Consider the following 17,519-nt stretch of genomic DNA (forward strand, 5'->3'; position numbering starts at 1 on the left):
CATGTCACTTTTCATTTAATAACATCCACATCAGTGGTGTTTGGGGAGATTTTTGAGGAGGTAATGCTAATGTGGAGACAGAATGAGTTGGGTGCATCCACACTAGTAGTTTTTTTGCAAAGAAAAAACTGATTTGACAAGAAAAAAACTTATGAGACAACTGATTTTTGGAGAAATTTCTCCTGCAAATACATGAATTTATCATGAGAAAGAAAAAATATAAATAAATAAAGGCACATTTTGCCGTGTGAAGCGCACCTCGTCAAAGTTGGCAGCCACTCTGACTGAAAACATAGCTTATTTTTAGTTGTCAAAAGCTTTTTTGTTCCTTTTATTTTTCTCTCTCACTTTTGTCTCTCTCCAACATGGCTTTAAAAAAAAAAAAAATTGTGTAAAACCCCCATTAGTGTGGATGCTCTAGCTAAAGACTTAATTTGTTGTCTCCAAAGTGAGACCCACCTTAAAAAAAAAAAAAAAAAAAAAAAAAAAAAAAAAAAAAAACTGCCCCATTTACCGCGTTATGCACAAAGAATGCGCCCTGGGTGCATGCACTCCACGTGCCTGTTGGACGCATTAATCTGACACTATTCTTTCTTTTGTTTTTATTATTTTTTTCTTTTTTAATTTTGTTTTGTTTTTTTTTTTCAATCCCTCCCATCTTCTGTTTTATAGGCACACATGTAAAAACTTCTCAAAAACTACAACTACTAGAGATGCTCTAATTAATTAATGGTATTGTTAGTTTTATGACTACGAGGTAGTCAGTTAATAGGTCAACACAACTGTAAACAAATAACAAATGCGAGTAAGTATACTTTTTATTTCGATAAAGTATGCAATAACTGAACCCTTTACAACGTGCATCTCGAGAGGTATTTATACACGGGTAGTTGACGGTAAGAAAGGAAAGGAAATTGTTTGCAAATTGAGATTACGAAATTGTCCTTAACCAAGCCTAGCCTTTTTTTCCTAAAATGCAAGATCTCCTTCCTAAAGTGAGTGATGGATCTTCCGAATATCTTTTAGATTGAATATTTTCCCACACGATTAGAGCATCCATAATATAAGTTATTTGGAGGGTTTTGTCAGATCAATTATCTCCATGTGAGTTATGTCTAGATGTGGACTAAGGATAAAAGCATAGATATTTCTCCCGCAAAGATAGAGTTCATGTCAGAAAAATTAAATAAAAAATAAAATAAAATGAAACAGAGAAGTGCGCTTGGCGCGCACTGTCGCCCCAACGGGCGCGTGTTTCCGACGCGCCAGCGGGTGGCGACTCTGACTTTTAAACAACTTTTAGTTCTTTTTTTTTTTTTGTCAAGTTTTTTTTTTTTCTTCAACATGTTTTTCTCTTTCCTAAACACTCTTACAAAAATCGCACCGGAGTTAAACTACTATGGATGCTCTTATGCACTCCAAGCTGACGCACTCACTACACGTCCAATTGCCTGCCCAGTCATCCTAACTAGGTACGTTTACTATGGGTCTATTAGGTATTATGATTTTGGATTATTCAATAACCGATTATTATATGGTAGACCATGGTCCAAAAAACGGCGCCGTTTTTTTTTTTTTAAGTAAAGAAACGATAACCGTTAAATTTTAAAATGAAACTGAATAATTTGTCTCGCATATTGTGTTTATATTATCAAATGAAACTGTAATTGAATTAAAATGATACTTTAGTTGTGTTGAAATGAAACTGTAGTATATACACAATGAAATTGAATACATGTATCACATATTGAGTGTATATTGTCAAATAAATCTGTAGTTGAATTTAAATGATACTTTAGTTTTGTTGAAATGAAACTACAGTATGTATAAAAAAAAAAACTGAATAACATGTTTCACATAGTGAGTGTATATTGTCAAATGAAAGTGTACTTATATCAAAATGATACTTTAGTTATGTTGTAATGAAACTGCAGTGTATATAAAATGAAACTGAATAACAAATTTACATATTTGGGTGTATATTTTCCAATGAAACTGTAGTTGAATTAGAATTATAATTTAGTGGTGTTGTAATAAGACTACAACTCAATGTGTATAAAATGAAATTCAATAACAAGTTTCACTGTAATAAGACTACTGTATGTATAATGTCAAATGAAATTATAGTTAAAACAAAACGAAACTTTATTAGTTTTATTGAAATGAAACTATAATGTATTTAAAATGAAACTGAATATGTTATACAAACATAACTAATTGCACGAAACGGGTGCAATATCTTTTCATTAAAAAACACAACACTATTTTAGATCCACCGTAAAATTTGTCTTCAATAACTTAAATGTAGGTTTTTAAGTTGATAGTCCAAGTATAATTTTGTACATAATTTGATAACCTATTTTACCCTCATTTTTCGTTCATAATTAACCCATTCATGATGGAGTAATGGTGAAATAATAAACCACACCCATTGTATGATAATGGTCTATGAAGATTTATGCATTCTTATAACAGCTAACAATAAATTTTCAATAACTAGTTTGACAACAGTAATTCTTTTCAATGACTAGCTTTAACAGAATCAATCTCGTGGTCCATATCATTGAGCCTATCGAGCCTACTAAATGATTGAGCAACTGTTATATTGTGGAATCGTGTCCACCTTACAAGGTTAACACGGTTATATATCCATAATTATTAAATTATATGTTCATGATTATTAAATTTTATGTTCATAATTTTTTAACTTTATATTCACAATTATTGAACTCTATATTCACAATTACAAAACTCTATGTTCATAATTATAGAACTCTATATTCATAATTTTTGAATTGAGTTAATTCCACCAGAGGTCCCTTGCAAGGTGGACACGGTTCCAAAATTGTTCATAATTATGAATATATAATTCAAAAATTATGAACATATAGTTCTATAATTATGAATATAGAGTTGTAAACATAATTATGAACATATAGTTCTAAATTTGGAATTGCCACCAAAGACAAGGGACATCTGGTGGAATTAACTCAATTCAAAAATTATGAATATAGAGTTTGATAATTATGAACATAGAGTTTTGTAATTGTGAATATAGAGTTCAATAATTGTGAATATGAAGTTCAAAAGTTATAAACATAGAGTTCAGTAATTATGAAAATAAAGTCGTGTCAACCTTGCAAGGTGGACACGATTATATTCCACGGCATGACCAAGGGCGGAGCCACTTGCATAGTGCAGGGGGCCTTAACCCCAATAGTTATGTTGTGGAACCGTGTTCACCATGTGCATGGTGAACACGGGATAGATCCATAATTTCTAAGCTGTAGATTCATAATTTCTATACTGTAGATTAATAACATTTATACTGTAGATTCATAATTTCTGTACTGTAGATTCATAATATCTGTACTGCGAAGACGAAATAGCGCGATTGTGAAGAGAGAAACGTCGTTAACAAATGAAAAACAAAATTATGAATCTACAACATAGAAATTATGGGTCTACCCCTGTGTTCACTATACGCATGGTGAACACATTTTCACAACATAATTTGCGCCCTGGCCCCCTCCCCCTCATTTTTTAAAATATTATAATAATTATTTTTGGTATCCTACCTTCTCAAAATATTTGGCCCATCCCAATTAATCATGTAGACTAAGTTTCCTATTTTCTAGGTTTTTCACAATATCAACTCTTATCTTCTTCAAGGATTAACATGGCCATTTTTAGAGCATCCGCATCAGTTGAAGGTATTGTGGGGAGAATGTAAGAGTGATTAGGAAAGAGAATGTGGGATGGGAGAGAAAACAAAAGGAAAAAAAAAAAGAATAAAGTTGAATTTTATAAAAAAATAAATAAATAAAAAAGTTAATGTGTCAGGCGGGCAGACTGCGCGCCACACGGGCGTGTGCAGTGGCCTCTGGCTGTGCGCAAACGCGCACATCATTTGCTGCTTTTAATTTTTTACTTTTTTTCCTTTTCTAACATTAATTGGGTCTTTATAGGACAAATATTTTCTAAAATAACCTCACCCCACATTTGCTATTAACCCCACTCAAAATAAATGATCTGACATTAACCCCCATTTCACCTCTGATGTGGATGCTCTTACATATATTTGAATCTTTTAATGAATTACATATTGGTATTGTATATTTTTATTTTTCTTCAAGCAGCATTCTATGAATAACTGCATTAATGACGGCTTAGTCTTCCATGTCAAAGAATAAGGTGATTACAAAAACAAAGAATTAGATATATAAGATAGATGTTAATTTGAAACAAATAATTAATTAAGATTAACTACTGCATAGAGTGATTGTATATATATCATGAGCAGGGGTTGCAGGAGTAGTATTGAGAAGAAAATATTAGTCTGCTACTCAATTTTAATCGATATGAAATACAATAATGTATCTTGAAAATCATAATCAACCGGTTCAGTCCCTGTAGCATCTCATCTTGGCTCCGCCCCAAGGCATAACAATTGATGATTGAGCCTATAACATCAACAACAAAAATAATAATTGTGAGTAACGATTAATTTTATTGTTTTTTTATACTATTTATTTATATTTTATTAGATTATACATTATTCACGTTTTGTTGTACTTTCTCAAACTGTAATAGGAAAGAAATAACACTTTATAGTTTATAGTCTCTTAGTTGAAGTCTTGATGTATATTTTTTTCATTTGATTATTCACACAATTAGTGTGTTGATGACTAATAAAGGAGTGACCTCCATGTTGATTTGAAATTTTATTTGGATCAATTTTTAAGTAAAAGTAATAGTGAGGTACAATATTTGTTTAAAAAAATGTTTTTGAAGAAATTATTTCTTACAATTTATAACGATGTAGTTTTTGGTATGATGAAATTGTAATTCTATTCTTATCAAACTTCATGAAATTATACTTCTATGGTTTGGTTGGAGGAAATTTTAATTCCACGAAATTACAATTCTTAAGGTCTCCTTTAAGAATTACAATTCCACACTTTGTGAAATTGTAATTAAATGATAAACTATCATTTTATATATTTTTTATTCTTATGATTATTATATTATTATTATATAAAGATATTTCAGTCTTTATTCACTTCTTTCTCTCTCAATTCTTCATCATTCTATTATTTCATATCAAACAATGTAATTTAAATTCTCACTTTATTTATTTTTTTTATGAAATTACAATTCATTTACTTTAATCTCATCTTTCCAACCAAACGTCATGTTATGGGTACAATATTTAAAAAAGGAAACACTATAGAGGTTTTTTTTTTTTTTTTTTTTTTTTTTTTTTTTTTTTTGTTTTAAGGAGAAGAAGAAAATCAAGAAATAAAAGCTTGGGAAAAAAATAGGGTAGGGTAGGGTGGCAAATTATGCTGTGCATCTGTATGCACCATGCATGGTGCATACGGATGCAAAAACGACGTCGTTTTAATAAAACGCGCGTCTCCTCTTAAAAAAAAATCAGGTTCGATTCCTAGCAACAATATATGAACTAAAATTCCATAATCGATGAACTAAAATTCCATAATCGATGAACTATAATTCCATAATATAATCTATGAACTAAAAATTCCAGAATGAATGAACTAAAATTCCATAATCTATAAACTAAAATTTCAGAATCGATGAACTACAATTCCATAATCGATGAACTATAATTCCATAATCAATGAACTATAATTCCATAATCTATGAACTAAAATTCCAGAATGAATGAACAATATAATGTTGTTGCTGAGAATCGAACCTGAATTTTTTTTTAAAGGGGAGACGTGCGTTTTTTAATAAAACGACGTCGTTTTGGCATCCGTATGCACCATGCATGGTGCATACGGATGCACAGCATAACTATCCGGGTAGGGTGGGGGGATGGGGGTTTAACCGAAAGGCCCAAGCCAGAAACGCCCAAACAGAACGACATCGTTTAACCAAGTCCCAAGTCCCAAGGCCAAAATTTCAAATTTGAAAGTCAACCCCGTGATTAAATGATGAAATATTTCATTTTTTAAAAATTTAATTGTCCCAAAAATTTCGGTTCCTGAAAAATGAAAATAAAATGCCGCCCAAACCCACATTTGAAATCCTTCATATTTTCGGCTTTTCGCCATTCTCGTTGAGCTCTCTCTCTTTATCAGCCAGCCCGAGCCGCTTAACTTCCTGTTCCCAGTCCATTTTGCATTCATCAATCAAGGTAATCTTTACAATTTTGCATGCACTGTATTCAATTAGGGATTGGATTCTGTTCGTGTTTGTCGTCGTCGGAGAAATTTGGTTCCCAGAAATTTAACCTATTCGGTTTCTGATTGTGATTTACTCTTCTGTTGCTAGTTTTAAGTTTTACTTTGACTTTATTTTGTGGATTGTAGGGTTTGACACAATGCCGGAAGCCAGAGATCGATTGTCGAGGCCGGTGGATGTCGCCGAGATTTACCGAAGGCGGGTGACAGGAATTGGGGAAGGAACGCACATGGAGGAGGGCGGAATCCTTCATCCTCATAGAGATGACGTGGATGATCTCAGCGTCGGAAGTCCGTTCAGGTGGGGAGCTACTGGACTGACCGGGGCTGTCGGAGCAGGAAGTGCGGCGGCGGCGGCGGCAGGTGGCGTTGGGACCCCGATTAGGAATAGGAGGTCTCCTTATAGGGCGACGCCAAGCGCGAGACGTGGGCGCGGATCGTCGGCCAGGGTGATTGGTCGAGAGAACATTTCACACACAGGCCGGCGGCTAGTTCGAGCTCGCGGTGGCGTCTTGCCGTCATGGTATCCGCGGAGGCCATTACAAGATATTACCTATATCACAAGGGTGATTGATTATTCTCTCATTTTCCTGGTTAATTGCAATTCCTGATTTGATTGGTATTTATTGTTGTAACATTAAATGTGAATTTATATTGAGTGCTTCATTTATGGCATTTCTAATTTGTAAAGGCCTACCAAAGGAGAAGAGAACGCTTGAGAGAAGGAGAAGAGGTAGAACCAGGGACGCCATTGCTCCGGGATCAGACTGCTCTTGATCCTACAATAGCCACTCCTAGTGCTCAGCTTGAGCACAATCCTATTACTCCATTTCCAACCCTGAGAAGCAGGCTGTGTCCTCCTTCTGTTATTGACAAACTGCCCAAGATTTTGAATGAGGTTAAGGATCAGAATGCTCAAGATTGGGAGTTTTTGACACCTGAGAAGAAACTCCTCAACTCGATAGACACAGTGGAGAAAGTATTCAAGGAGGAGCTTCAAAAGCTACAAAGGACTCCCAGTGCCAAGAAGGCTGAAAGGGAGAAGAGGGTGAAGACTCTCATGTCCATGCGTTGATTTGTACCATCAACCTGCACTTATCTGCCTCAATCAAGATTGAGGCACGAAGGGTTTTGGAGGAAAGAACTTGTTATCTGCCTCAATCAAGATTGAGGCACAAAGGGTTTTGGAGGAAAGAAGCATGAGCAGCTGAGTTCGGGGCATGATTGATCATCTTCTTATGATCAATCTTGGTTTCTTATACTGGTGTAAATTACAATCGATATTGACCACTTAGCAATTTCTGATTTTTCCTTATGCTTTCTAGATTTTTTCTTTCTTCTTATTGAACTCCTTTAAGCATGTTTAGCCTTTAGCAAACTCTTGAATCAGGTATAATAGAATGCTAGTTGCAGCAAATTCTTTCCCTTGATAGTAGTTCACTAGTTCTTGCTGGTTATTTTTGCTACTTTAGCAAACTCTTGAATCAGGTATAATAGAAGGTTAGTTGCAGCAAATTCTTTCCCTTGATAGTAGTTCACTACTTCTTGCTGGTTATTCTTGCTACTAGCATGTGTTACTAATTGAATCAAAGTTAAGCAAACTGGTATTGGCCTTGTTCTAACAGACTCTTTGCATTGTTAGTGTGGTTTAGTCTAAATTTATTTATTCTCTTCAAAAGAGTGGTAGACTGGTAGTTCTCACTTGGAGCATCTGTGAAGATTTCATTTCCCAGGATGAATGGATGATATGAGATGAAGCAAGCAATCTGATAAAAATGATTTGTCAGATTCATGTACCATTAAAAATTTAGGTGAAGCAATAATAACCATCTATATAACAAAGATATGAGCAAAAGAAAAAACTTGTAATTTGCTCCAACTTCAAAGATCAAAACCTGAAAATTCTAACTGTTCAGAATTTATCAGTTTCGTTACAAAATAAGGAAGTATTTGTCATTGAATCTGTCATGGAGGTCCTCAGAAATAATTTGAAGATGACTGGCTTGCTTAATTGCTATCGGTGTTTTGATGTCAAGGGCTGTTGAGGTTTTTCAAGTCCTGTTCTTGAGCATACCAATTTGGCACTATCTTTGAGAGATGCGGGTACAGATCCTTGAAGGAATTCCTAATTGTCCCTTCTGCTACTCCTGTAGCCAGTGATACATCTGCACCAACAAGTTTGGATATCAATATACAGCAATAGGAGGCTACATGTGACAGATCCTAAGGTGGAAATACTCTTGCCTAGACTCGACTAATGTTTTCAGTAACATAGTGTAGAGAGTAGAGATTATGGATGACTTTGTCAAGAATAATGCGTATGACTGTATGAGCTCTGTTTTTACCTTTGACAGGCTTTTTATCATCTGAAAGCTGAGTAACAATGTATATAACAGCTGCTGCAATAGATATGGGACTCCTCCTGCAATGATAATGTAATGAAGGTAATGCTTAGAAATGCATAGAATGTTGTAATGGATTTTGATTGTTGAACTTTAGCTAGGTATTATAGCAATTTCCTCTTTACAAGACACATGGAATCTTGAAAGGAAGAATGATGAATTTGAAATGATAACTGTCAACAGAGGATCGTAGTTCACATAGGAATTTGAAGCGCCTCACTTGGTATGACTATACATGTTCTTCAATCCTCACTCAGTTCAATACAACCAGACAATCCCCCGTTTCACCCGTAGTTGAAGTAAACTACAATTGGCTTTCCCAAGTCACAACTCATCCTTGATATTTCAATAAATCTAAGTTTCACAAACCTTAAATTGGTGACTGTTGAAGTCTGTCGTCGTATTCATTTAAGGAACATATGCAAAATTTTGAACTACTTCTAATAGATCTAACATGAACATCTGTATTTTACTATAACAAAAAACCAGAAGAATACCTTATGTCAAACTCTTCTGATTTTTTGACAGCTTCTTGGGCAGCTTTAACAGCTTGATTTGCCATTCCAAGGTTCGAACAAAACCGTCGCTGAAGGAATGAAAGAGTGTGCTAGGCAGTCAGTTAACCAGCAAAAATTGCAAAATATAGGGAAATTGCCCTCCATAAAGGAGAAGGAACGGAATTTCCTTCATTTATGTTTAAGAAAGGCTTACCATGAAATCCCCAGCATGTATAGTGCCCATATCCACAGATTGACCCATCTCGAGCTCTAGTTGTTTCACTATGTATTCCTTTGCTCGGCCAATCTCCTTCTTGGTTGCACCATTGGCAACAGAGCATATTTCTGGTTGAAATACAAGTGTTCAAGAAGGTCTATATAAGCATCCAAAATATTTAAGTCTTAGAACATACCCTTTACAGTGCGGGGCTTGTCCTCCTGTCTACAAGCGATGTATAGGCAGGCAGCTAGGATAGCATCCTGGTTTCTTCCTCTACTAGATTTCTGATCTTCTACCTTCTTGTAAATCTCATTAGCACGATCCTTCAAATTAAATGAAAAGCACCGTCAACAAATATTAGGATGGCCATGGCTTACAGGTACATGCAGTGTTCTCATTCTTTTACAACATCAACTTAATTTAAGTTCTTGCTTAGATCACAATTCTTTTAAAGAATTTAAACTAGTCTGCTCATTTCACAAGGGAAACCTGTAGAATAAAAACCCCAGACTGCACAATTAAGATGCAAACTTGAGTAAATCGCTAGTTCCAATGTCATGCTCAGAAGACTATTTTGTACAAGCCCATGTCACAAGCTTAAGATTTTCAAGCACTCTCTAATAAATCTCATTAGCTCGGTCCTTTAAATTGAATGAAAGGCACCATAAAAAATGTTGGGCAGTCATTTTTTTTGACAATTAGATCAGCACACATGTTCTTATTCTTATATAAGCCATCAACTATTAATAATTTAAGCTTTTCATTCAATCACTAACAAGTACTATGCGGCTACAAAGTAAATACACAATACAATCTGCTCATCACACTGGAAACCTGTAGAATGGAAAACCCCAGGCGGCCAGGCCACACAACCAAGATGGAAACTTAAGTAAATCATATCATAAAGTCTAATCTCATGCTCAGAAGACTATTTTTGTACAAGCAGATTTTTATGGCAGGGACTAAACAAGTCACGAGATACACTAACAAAAAGTTGAAACCATGAGTTCTTGAGCAAATAATATACCTTTATAGTGGCAACCAGGCCCAATCTGGAAATTCAAAAAAAAAAAAAAAAAATCACATCAGTAGTTATCAACTGCTATAATTTTATTAGATCATGAAGTGCAGACATCAACCCTTGCACTAAGGCAAGTTATTAACAGGAAAATATTATTGTGGGCTGTTCAGAAAATAGAACTGCAGAAAAAAGAGCAAAACCATTTCAACCATAAGAGTTGTAGCATCCTTGTTTCATTTGAGCTATCAAACTAAGCAAACACAAATACCAAATCAAAGAAGAATAACACTGACAATAAGTCCTAGGCCTACTAGTTTTTGGCAATTCCTAAAAACACTACCAACTAGGAAACAGAATCCCATAATTTAATCCTCCACAGTTTGCATCTGAAATTTTGGAGTGCAAAGAGCACTAACATATCCAAGATCTATACGTGACACCACATTACAAAAACAAGCAAGTCTGTGACAGTATGGTTGAAAATACAATCGGCAATCTGCAAAGCGGAATTGAAAAGATCAAAATTCAAATTTCACTCACAGAAGCATTCATGCAAAGTTTTGAGCAAACAAATAAGAAATTGAGAATTACAAAACGAAAATCAAAATGCAGATCATAATAAATTAGAGATAAATGTTAAACAGAGGAGAGGAGAGGCGGCGAGGGGGACCTGTCAGACATAGTGCCGATGGTTTTGAAGGCGAGAATGAGGGAACGGTCAGGATTGGAGCCGCGATTCTGCCAGCGGCCGAGAGAGGAGGTCAAGAAGTCGCTGGTGGTTCCATTGGGCTTGGAGATGACAGTGGAGAGGCCACCGTCGGTGAGGAGGGGATTGCTGGGGCCACCAACTCGATTGGGATCGTTATCTCCGGACTCGTTGGCGAAAGTTCTCCACTCGGAGGTCTCATCGACGGAGTGGGACTCGAGAACGAGGCCGCATTCAGAACAAACCATATCGCCGGCGGAGTGATCGAACACCACCTCGGTGCTCTTCTTGCAGTCGGAGCAGTAGGCATCCATTGCTGCGGTGAAGAAGAGGAAAAACAAAACAAAAATCGCGATGAAGATTACAGAGATTTTTTGAATGCTTTTCCCCAATAATAATTTATGTGTTATCAGTTAGAATTCACCTATTTCATGTGAGCTGTAAGGTAAGGTAAGGAAAGGAGGGAGAGGGAAAGGGTCAACACTCACACACACACACACACATTAATTCTCTCTATATCTCTCTCTCTCCAAGTGGTTTATATAAACACGGAGTAGATGGTGTGGACGATGGAGATTGAAATACCGAGAAAACAGCATTCCATTCCCCTCACCCTCACCCTCACCCTTTCCAAATGGATAAACTACTACGTTACTACTCTTCATCTCTTCCCTTCTCTCTCTACAAAATATAAATACATATCTATAATTAATTAAATATCTTCCTTTTTCTTTGGGATCCCCATTTACATCTCATCTTCACCCGGCCCAACAGGACATTGGGTTAAATATAAATCACGGTGATTCAATAACCCAACAGACATGATCAAATGTCGGTATATATCACTGCTATTGTCGAGGTTCGAAGATCAAATGTCGGTATATATCACTGCTATTGTCGAGGTTCGAACTTTGATGTCAGTATATATCACTGCTATTGTCGAGGTTCGAACTTTGAACTCTTGGTCTTTACTTTCAAATACTGCCTACTGAACGTCTGAACCAGTGAACTAAGCTCGTGCGGACTACTTTTCGAATATCTACTTCCTTTTCTTCGTTCGTGTGGGTTGAGTTTTGATGTACAATTTTCATCTATAATGGTTAATGGTTACTAAGTCATCTTGAATTTTGATGTAAACTTTTCATCTATAATGGTTACTAAGTCAAGTTTAGATTTAATTCACCTCAACGATTACATATTTTTAATAGAGTTAATATCTAATTTATTCATTGATTATATTGATTTTTCTACGTAACATGTTATCTGCTAAGAATTTTATTGGATTTGTTTGTTTTGTTTGAGCATCACTTTTTGTCTTATTTTGTTTCTTTTATAGATTTTCTTTTACCATATTTAGGGAGACTGCTCATACCATCTACTACTTCCAAGTGTTTAATTCACACCTTGAACTAGATTAATATTTAATTTGACACATTAACCTCCAAAATTTCTTTCACCTAGCATTTTATCCAGATTTTTCTTTGATTTTGATGATTTGGCAAGTAATATTTATTTATTTTAAATGCAGAATACGTTACAACCAATTATATCTCTTCAAACTTAATATTCATCTTCAACATTCACACAATACCGGCTCTTTATTGCGGACACTTGTAACTGTAATATTTCAACTAAAATAAGAAAAGTGAGCACTGCAGTGCACTAGTCTACCACAAACGTTTCATCCACCATCGCTTCCTCCAAACTGTTGCGGCGTGTGAACAAATGGATGAACCAGCAATAGTGTTGATGATGAAGCTTTGTTTTCTATGTGTTTTTGAACAACAAATAATCTGAAAAATCTATAACGTCATTTGTCACAAAAAAATAAAATAAAAAAAATTCAACAATGGGTGATTGGGCTTGATTGGGTTTAAAAGTCAAAAGTGAAGGTGACAACTTATCAAGTCAACAAAGTTATTTTTATTTAATTCCATGTCACCATTGTAGAAGAGTTACCTAGAATAAACCTGAAAAAAGTATTAAATGAAAGAAATTTTAGGAGTTAATGTGTCAAATTAGCTCTTATTTTAATTCAATGTGTGAATTAAACACTTGTGAACAATAGATGAGTCTATTTGACCTTTCTGCCCCATATTTATAATATATGCTTCATGTTCTCTCATTGCAACATACCGAAGAAAAAACCAAAACAAGTTCAGGAACATCATGTTTCAAAAAAAAAAAAAAGTTCAAGAACATCATCTAAGAATGAAAAATCAGATATTACACCTAAGAGGTTTGTTTTATTTATTTTTCTAATGCCAATATATTCTCCACTTCTCCTTTTGACCCTTTGGTTTTCTAGTGAAATGCCAAAAAAAAAAAGAAAATAATAATAATAAAATAACATTCCTTTTCTTATTCATTGCCTTGCTAAATCCTCAGTAGTGCCATTTGAAACCTGTAAAGAGCGCGGTTGGATTCAATTAGTGTGGTTTGACCATATACATTATAGCCCAGTTGAATAACCCAACTCCAATCTTAGATTATAACAAAACCAATATCTAGTGGTAAGAACAGGATCAAATAGAAAAGAAACTTGCTGCTTGATACTCCCCTCAATAAAAAAAAAATACATTAAGAGGTAACTGAATGCAGAAACAAATTGGTGACTGTCAAATATTCAAATGCTCAAGTGGTATTTACCTTGAAAAAGGGAATGGCTATACAGAGCCGCAAAATATGAACCAATCCGCATCAGAAACCTATTGGCAAGATAAAATTAAATAACATGCAATCAGTACACAAAATCTGAAAATTTAGAAACTCATTGACTCCTTGTGCTTTAAACAGACAATGGAAAGTATATAACCTTTTCATGAATGCTCACCCAGGGGTACATCGCAACATGAGATGATAGAAGAAAGAATGAAATCAAAGCAAGGGAAACTGAGATTCTCCATATCATCAAAATGGAGTACCATATTCCTTGTTAGCAGAGTAGCAATTGATGTTGTTGCCAACGCAAAACACCTACAAGAAATGAATCCAACCCCCTGTATATACAAAGTCCTTCTTCCTCACTACTCATACATGAAAGTCAAAAACAGCAGCTAACCCTGTTTGGTAAAAAAGGCCAATTTTGGCTTATTTGACCACTATTAATTATTTGATTTAGTTAAAATATCAATACAAATGTTTGATTAATTAGCTTTTTGAAACTCCAAAATGCTAAAATTCAAAAAGCTACTCCAAGCAACTTTTTCATTTAGCTTTTTCAAAAAAGAAATTATACCATACAATTATCAACTAACAGCTAATTTATCAAACACTTTTCTACAATCAGTTAATGTTATCAACTAATTATACCTTCTAATTAACACAATCAACTAACAGCCATTTACCAAACAAGGCCAAAGTAAAATTAATGAAACAATAGAAATTTATTTTTCAATAGGTACAAAATCAACTTAAAACTAAGAATTTTTTGCGTGATTACTAAAGCTTATAATCTAAAAAGAGGAGTAAAAAAAAAAAAAAAAAAAAAAAAAAAAGAAGAAGAAGATTGATTCTCTCCTTGTTACCTTTCCTTACTCTTTGTTGGGGGAGGATGTGGATAACAGGATATGATTTCCTTTGGTGGGGGGCCAGGGAAGTTGGGGGAAAGGGAGACATTTATATAGAGTTTGAAACTGAAACTTACTCTTCACATCCTGCCTTAACAATGTCATAACAGCCTTCTATACAGCACCAGGGGAGTTCATTATTCTAAGGAATTGAGCAACTTTAGGCACATAATCTGGTGTATCCTTTTTTAAAATTGAAAATCATTTTTAAAACTAAAGAACACTTTAAAATCATTTTTAAAATTAAAGAACAATTGAAAAACATTTTTAAAACTAAAAAACACAAGAAAAACATTTTTAAAACTAAAGAGCACACTTGAAAATCATTTTTAAACTAAAGAGCACTCTTTGCTAAACTAGAGCACACTTAAAAATCATTTTAAAACAAAAAAGAATACTTGAAAATCATTTTTAAAACTAAAGAACACACTTGACAATTATTTTTAAAACTAAAGAGCACACTAGAAAATCATTTTAAAACTAAAAAGAACACTTGAAAATCATTTTAAAACTCAAAAGAATACTTGAAAATCATTTTAGAACTTAAAAGAATACTTTAAAATCATTTTTAAAACTAAAAAGAATAATTGAAAATCATTTTAAAACGAAAAATAATACTTAAAAATCATTTTGAAAACTAAAAAAATAACTTGAAAATCATTTTTAAACTAGAGCACACTTGAAAATCATTTTTTAAACGAAAGAATACACTTGAAAATCATTTTTAAAACTAAAAAGAATACTTAAAAATTATTTTTAAATGAAAGAGAACACTTGAAAATCATTTTTAAAACCAAAACGAATACCTGAAAATTATTTTTAAAACTAGAGCACACATGAAAATTATTTTTAACTTAAGCACATTGAAAATTATTTTTAACTTAAGCACATTGAAAATTATTTTTAAAACTTAAATGAATACTTGAAAATTATTTTTAAACTAGAGCACACTTGAAAATTATTTTTAAAACTTAAAAGAATACTTGAAAAAATCATTTTTAAAATAGAGCACACTTGAAAATGATTTTTAAAACATAAAAGAATACTTGAATATCATTTTTAAACTAAAGAGCACACTTTAAAATCATTTTTAAACTAAAAAGCACACTTGAAAATTATTTTTAAACTTGAGCACACTTCAAAATTATTTTTAAAACTTAAAAGAATACTTGAAACTCATTTTTAAACTAGAGCACACTTGAAAATTATTTTTAAAACTTAAAAGAATACTTGAAAATCATTTTTAAACTAAAGAGCACACTTGAAAATCATTTTTAAACTAAAAAGCACACTTGAAGTCATTTTTAAAGTAAAGAGCACACTTGAAATCATATAAATATTAATAGTACTTAAACCAAATAAAAGGAAAGCTGGTGTGGTTTTAGTTCTTCGGCAAAAGCATCAATTTCAGGTTTTCTCAGAATTCTCTCTAGATAGACCTGAAAAGTGAAAAATGCATATTATGGCTACCAAGATGATTCTTGTGCTCCACTGACATGCTGAACACATGAATATACCAGATTACCAGTATTACTTAAAGCAAATATTTCACTGGGATGAACAGTTTGCATGTGTAGGAGGTAGAGTAGAATGCAGAATTTACGGATTCAAAACAAGCAGGAACATACCTTTTGCAAGATTGGATAAGTTTTCAACTTTGAGCAGCGCTCATCCTGAGGAATGATAAACAAATAATTAGCCAAATTCCAGAATGTTACAAAACAAATTCCATATACCAGTCCAAAAATGATGTTCTTAGCACTCAATGCAGGGTTTCAAAAAATAGAATGCATGGATTCATGTGACTGCATGAAGACTAGAAACACGCAGTTAGGACTGAGTGCCAGAGTCCTGCATCATGAAGGATCTATGGAAGAAGATACACACAACCTTGATTCAAGCTACAATATGAAGAAAGTTCCAAACAAAACTAAGTTTTAGTTTTAGCACAAGATTATTTGCCTACCTAACATATAAGAAACACAATGCTTTAGGAATACAAAAAATAAATACTTGAAAACACTAAAAATCATTTTAAAAACTAAAAAGAATACTTTAAAAAGCTGAAAATTATTTTAAAAATAATAAAAGGGAAAAGAACCCAAAAAATAAAGGAAAAAAATCATATCAAGAATGTAAATGTTAAAGAAAATAACTCTGAGAACTATTTTAAAAATTAAAAATAACACTTCAAAAAGGTGAAAATCATTTTAAAAACTAAAAACAACACTTAAAATGAGAAAAACCAAAAAATAAATAAATAAAATTAAAAGAACACTTGAAAATGCAAAACATACCCAAAAAATGAATTAAAAACTAAATAAAGGAACTAAAAAAGTGCTAAAAAGGAATGCTGCAAATCAGATAAAACGAAATTAAATATTCCTAATAAAAAGAGATCAAAAATCGAAAATGAGACTGATTTTCATTTTAAAATTTTAAAATAAATCCTGAAAAAATACTAAAAGAAACAAATAAGTATTCAAAAAGTTTCGAACACCTACAACCATACACCATAAATGGGGAAAAAGAGACAAAACTTGTTAAATATATAAAAGGCTGAAAATCTTTTTAAATGTTCGACACTAATTGGAGTAATTGCATTGAAGTAAACATTCATCACACAAATAAACAAATCCGGGCCAAGATAGTTACAAGAAGCATAAACAAGGAGATAGCACCTCTCAGTAAAGTCGTGATACAGCTCTGTAAAGTCCTCCCCCAACCGGTCTGATGGTTGACCAGTTACAATCTTATAGCTGCAAAGACTATTTGTTGCATTAGGAATTTAGGAGTCTGTAAAAATAATAAATTAACAGAATGTAAATTCATTTGACTACACATAAAGAACAGCACAAAAGAAGGGCGCAAAAGCTTGATTCTTACCTTATG

General features: G+C 33.4%; 2 protein-coding genes across 2 annotated transcripts; one reads left to right on the forward strand and one right to left on the reverse strand.

The window, feature by feature from the left end:
• The first annotated feature begins 5,997 nt into the window (after window positions 1-5,997).
• Window positions 5,998-7,669, forward strand: LOC109162025 (protein POLYCHOME-like). The gene is made up of 3 exons (XM_019310667.1): window positions 5,998-6,166; window positions 6,342-6,778; window positions 6,904-7,669. The coding sequence occupies exons 2-3, from the start codon at window positions 6,353-6,355 to the stop codon at window positions 7,285-7,287; spliced, it is 810 nt and encodes a 269-aa protein (XP_019166212.1). The 5' UTR covers window positions 5,998-6,166; window positions 6,342-6,352; the 3' UTR covers window positions 7,288-7,669.
• A 310-nt stretch (window positions 7,670-7,979) lies between these two features.
• LOC109162024 (transcription initiation factor IIB) lies at window positions 7,980-11,715 on the reverse strand. Its single transcript, XM_019310666.1, has 7 exons — window positions 11,023-11,715; window positions 10,359-10,383; window positions 9,525-9,654; window positions 9,326-9,456; window positions 9,112-9,200; window positions 8,558-8,634; window positions 7,980-8,377 (listed from the first exon to the last, which is right to left on the reverse strand). The coding sequence occupies exons 1-7, from the start codon at window positions 11,370-11,372 to the stop codon at window positions 8,244-8,246; spliced, it is 936 nt and encodes a 311-aa protein (XP_019166211.1). The 5' UTR covers window positions 11,373-11,715; the 3' UTR covers window positions 7,980-8,243.
• Window positions 11,716-17,519: the final 5,804 nt, after the last annotated feature.

This window comes from Ipomoea nil, unplaced genomic scaffold (genome assembly GCF_001879475.1).
Source record: "Ipomoea nil cultivar Tokyo-kokei standard unplaced genomic scaffold, Asagao_1.1 scaffold2926, whole genome shotgun sequence".
Taxonomy (NCBI): domain Eukaryota; kingdom Viridiplantae; phylum Streptophyta; class Magnoliopsida; order Solanales; family Convolvulaceae; genus Ipomoea; species Ipomoea nil.

Coding starts and splice junctions, on each gene's coding strand:
- LOC109162025 (XM_019310667.1), top strand. CDS start 6,353: ATGCCGGAAGCCAGAGATCGATTGTCGAGGCCGGTGGATGTCGCCGAG. Junction 6,779..6,903: donor ATATTACCTATATCACAAGG/GTGATTGATTAT, acceptor TAATTTGTAAAG/GCCTACCAAAGGAGAAGAGA.
- LOC109162024 (XM_019310666.1), bottom strand. CDS start 11,372: ATGGATGCCTACTGCTCCGACTGCAAGAAGAGCACCGAGGTGGTGTTC. Junction 9,457..9,524: donor CAAGCCCCGCACTGTAAAGG/GTATGTTCTAAG, acceptor TATTTCAACCAG/AAATATGCTCTGTTGCCAAT. Junction 8,635..9,111: donor TCAGAAGAGTTTGACATAAG/GTATTCTTCTGG, acceptor TTATCATTGCAG/GAGGAGTCCCATATCTATTG.